Source organism: Opisthorchis viverrini (assembly GCF_000715545.1).
Source record: "Opisthorchis viverrini unplaced genomic scaffold opera_v5_323, whole genome shotgun sequence".
Taxonomy (NCBI): Eukaryota; Metazoa; Platyhelminthes; class Trematoda; order Opisthorchiida; family Opisthorchiidae; genus Opisthorchis; species Opisthorchis viverrini.
Genome location: NW_008751983.1, coordinates 436579 through 438635, shown reverse-complemented (window position 1 = coordinate 438635; position 2057 = coordinate 436579). Strand labels below are relative to the sequence as shown.

General features: G+C 40.3%; 1 protein-coding gene across 1 annotated transcript in view; it reads left to right on the top strand.

The window, feature by feature from the left end:
• Positions 1-786: 786 nt before the first annotated feature.
• Positions 787-2057, top strand: part of T265_15026 (hypothetical protein) — a gene marked incomplete at both ends in the record, with an annotated part of 11368 nt that continues 10097 nt past the window's right edge. The window contains one exon of the mRNA XM_009176275.1: positions 787-1074. Within this exon, the coding sequence (XP_009174539.1) occupies positions 787-1074 (288 nt within the window). The remainder of the gene's footprint in view (positions 1075-2057) is intronic.

Genomic DNA, 2057 nt, shown 5'->3' with positions numbered 1-2057 from the left:
ACATCGAGTGGAAATGCCCGACGCATTTCGTGAGAATTTTTGACATCATCAACAAGCTTCTGTTTCAGTCCTTGTCTCTGCCTAATTTTAAAATGACCATCAGTCTTCAATTCATAATGTGTTACTGACTTCCAAGACCCATCTACGTTATCGACTATTATTCTTGGTATTCGGTAACCCTCATTAGCAGAATAATACAGAACTTGTTCCGTTGGTTTCTTCCTAAAATGTAAGAACTACATAATAGGCCGTGCCTGGCATAGATCAGTTCCGTGTATTCTAGAGAGGCAAGTCCTCTGTTCAGGACGACTCAGTAAGAACACGTAAACGCGCAAAATACTGTACCATAAAGCAGCATATTACTTCATCCAAGCTGTTTTGACTTTGTACCCCATAAGAAATCAAATTCACATAGGAGCTTGGAGGGCAGTGAGTTGCAAAGCACTACTTAAGAAGCTCGCTGAAATTTTATTTTAAATTTAATTTCAGTACATGGACGCTCTGCAGCACCCCGGTCTATAGCAGAAACCTCAAAGTGAACTGGTGCTTGCGATGAATTGAACAATTGTACTCCCAATATGCTCACTACAAAGATTCCTTGCCAGCAGTTCAGTTCTCGTGCTGAAATAATACCGCAAAGCCGACACCTGCCATCTAAAGACGCACAACTAACGCTACATGTTATAGATAGCACAATTTGTAGGTGCTTGTATGTGATTCTGATGAAAGACATCACCACTCGTGATAGTTGCGTAAGTGCAAGTTTTTAAGTGACTCATAAAATAGGAGTGTTCCAAAGAAGATGAAGATCTTCACATCTTGATATCTGAATTTGAGGAACTGGCTGAGAAATACGACATATTTGCATGTAATAACTGCACTCAACCCACAATAGAAGCAAAGCACAAGAAACGTGGCAAAACCCAAGAAAAAGAATTTGAGGATGCGTTTGGTCAGCAGGATTGTGATTCAATAAAGCTTTCTGGAAACTCTTCACAAGGGTTTGAAGTTGAAGCCACGCATCAGCGATTCGCAAATCAAGAGGTGCAAACGAATTCTGTCGGAAAATCCGAAGTAAGTAACAAGTGGCGGCTGACTGTTGCTTAAATGTATCTTGTTTTAGTATCTGCTGCTGAGTTTAGGTCAGCATATTACTCATAGTTCCATATCAGTAGTGCACTGCTTGAGAAACCGCAAATCTCCAAAGCATGGCTAAATTGAATGATAAAAATAGTGGTAGGTGCAATATTTTTTGCTCCTACATATTCTTGAAAAAGCCTGAGGAGCCGAAAATGAACGCTTTAAACATCCAACCTCAGCAAGGTTTTTGAATCAGATTAGCACATTAACCTTCTCCGTTGTCCAACTCATTGTAAGACAGCGTTCTATGAGTTGCGGCCAAGCACAGAGGATAAAATTTCCATCAGACGCCAGATGGTTACCAAAAATATTCTCATAAATCCCAAATTTTGATGACTACATTTGTCTCGTTCTATGTACCCATCTACAATAGTCTACTTATTTTATGCTCTTAGCGTCTGAACTTGCAATCAAAGGAATACCCTTGCAGTATGGCTCAAACCTCGTACATGCAGTGCTGGTGACCCCAATAATGAAGAATCGCATGTCTTCTGAGTTTTTGGTTTTGACAGAGCAAAACCATGAAGTAATAATAATGATATTACTAAGTCAACATTCATCCGAATTATCCTTATTTAAGTGTCATGCCGCCTGAAGAAAACAAGACCATTTAAACAAGAGGCCACGAAGCTCCGTGCAGCTGTTTCATAGTTGTTTGAAATCACCACCAGTGAGCACCTTTTGAAGAGTTCGAACCCGCAAGATTCTTAGCACCAGTGGAACACTTTACAATTTGGTCGCATGTAACTGGTTGGTCTTATGGTCACTACATACTTGGACAGTATGTGGTTCCATCGTCAGGCGCGTGGCTAGTATCACACTGTACGTTGCCTGAATTCTCCAGAGATCACTTTTGAAGTACGAAGCCTGAGTAAACTGTAGAGCCGGTTGTTCGTAGTTATATATATATATATATA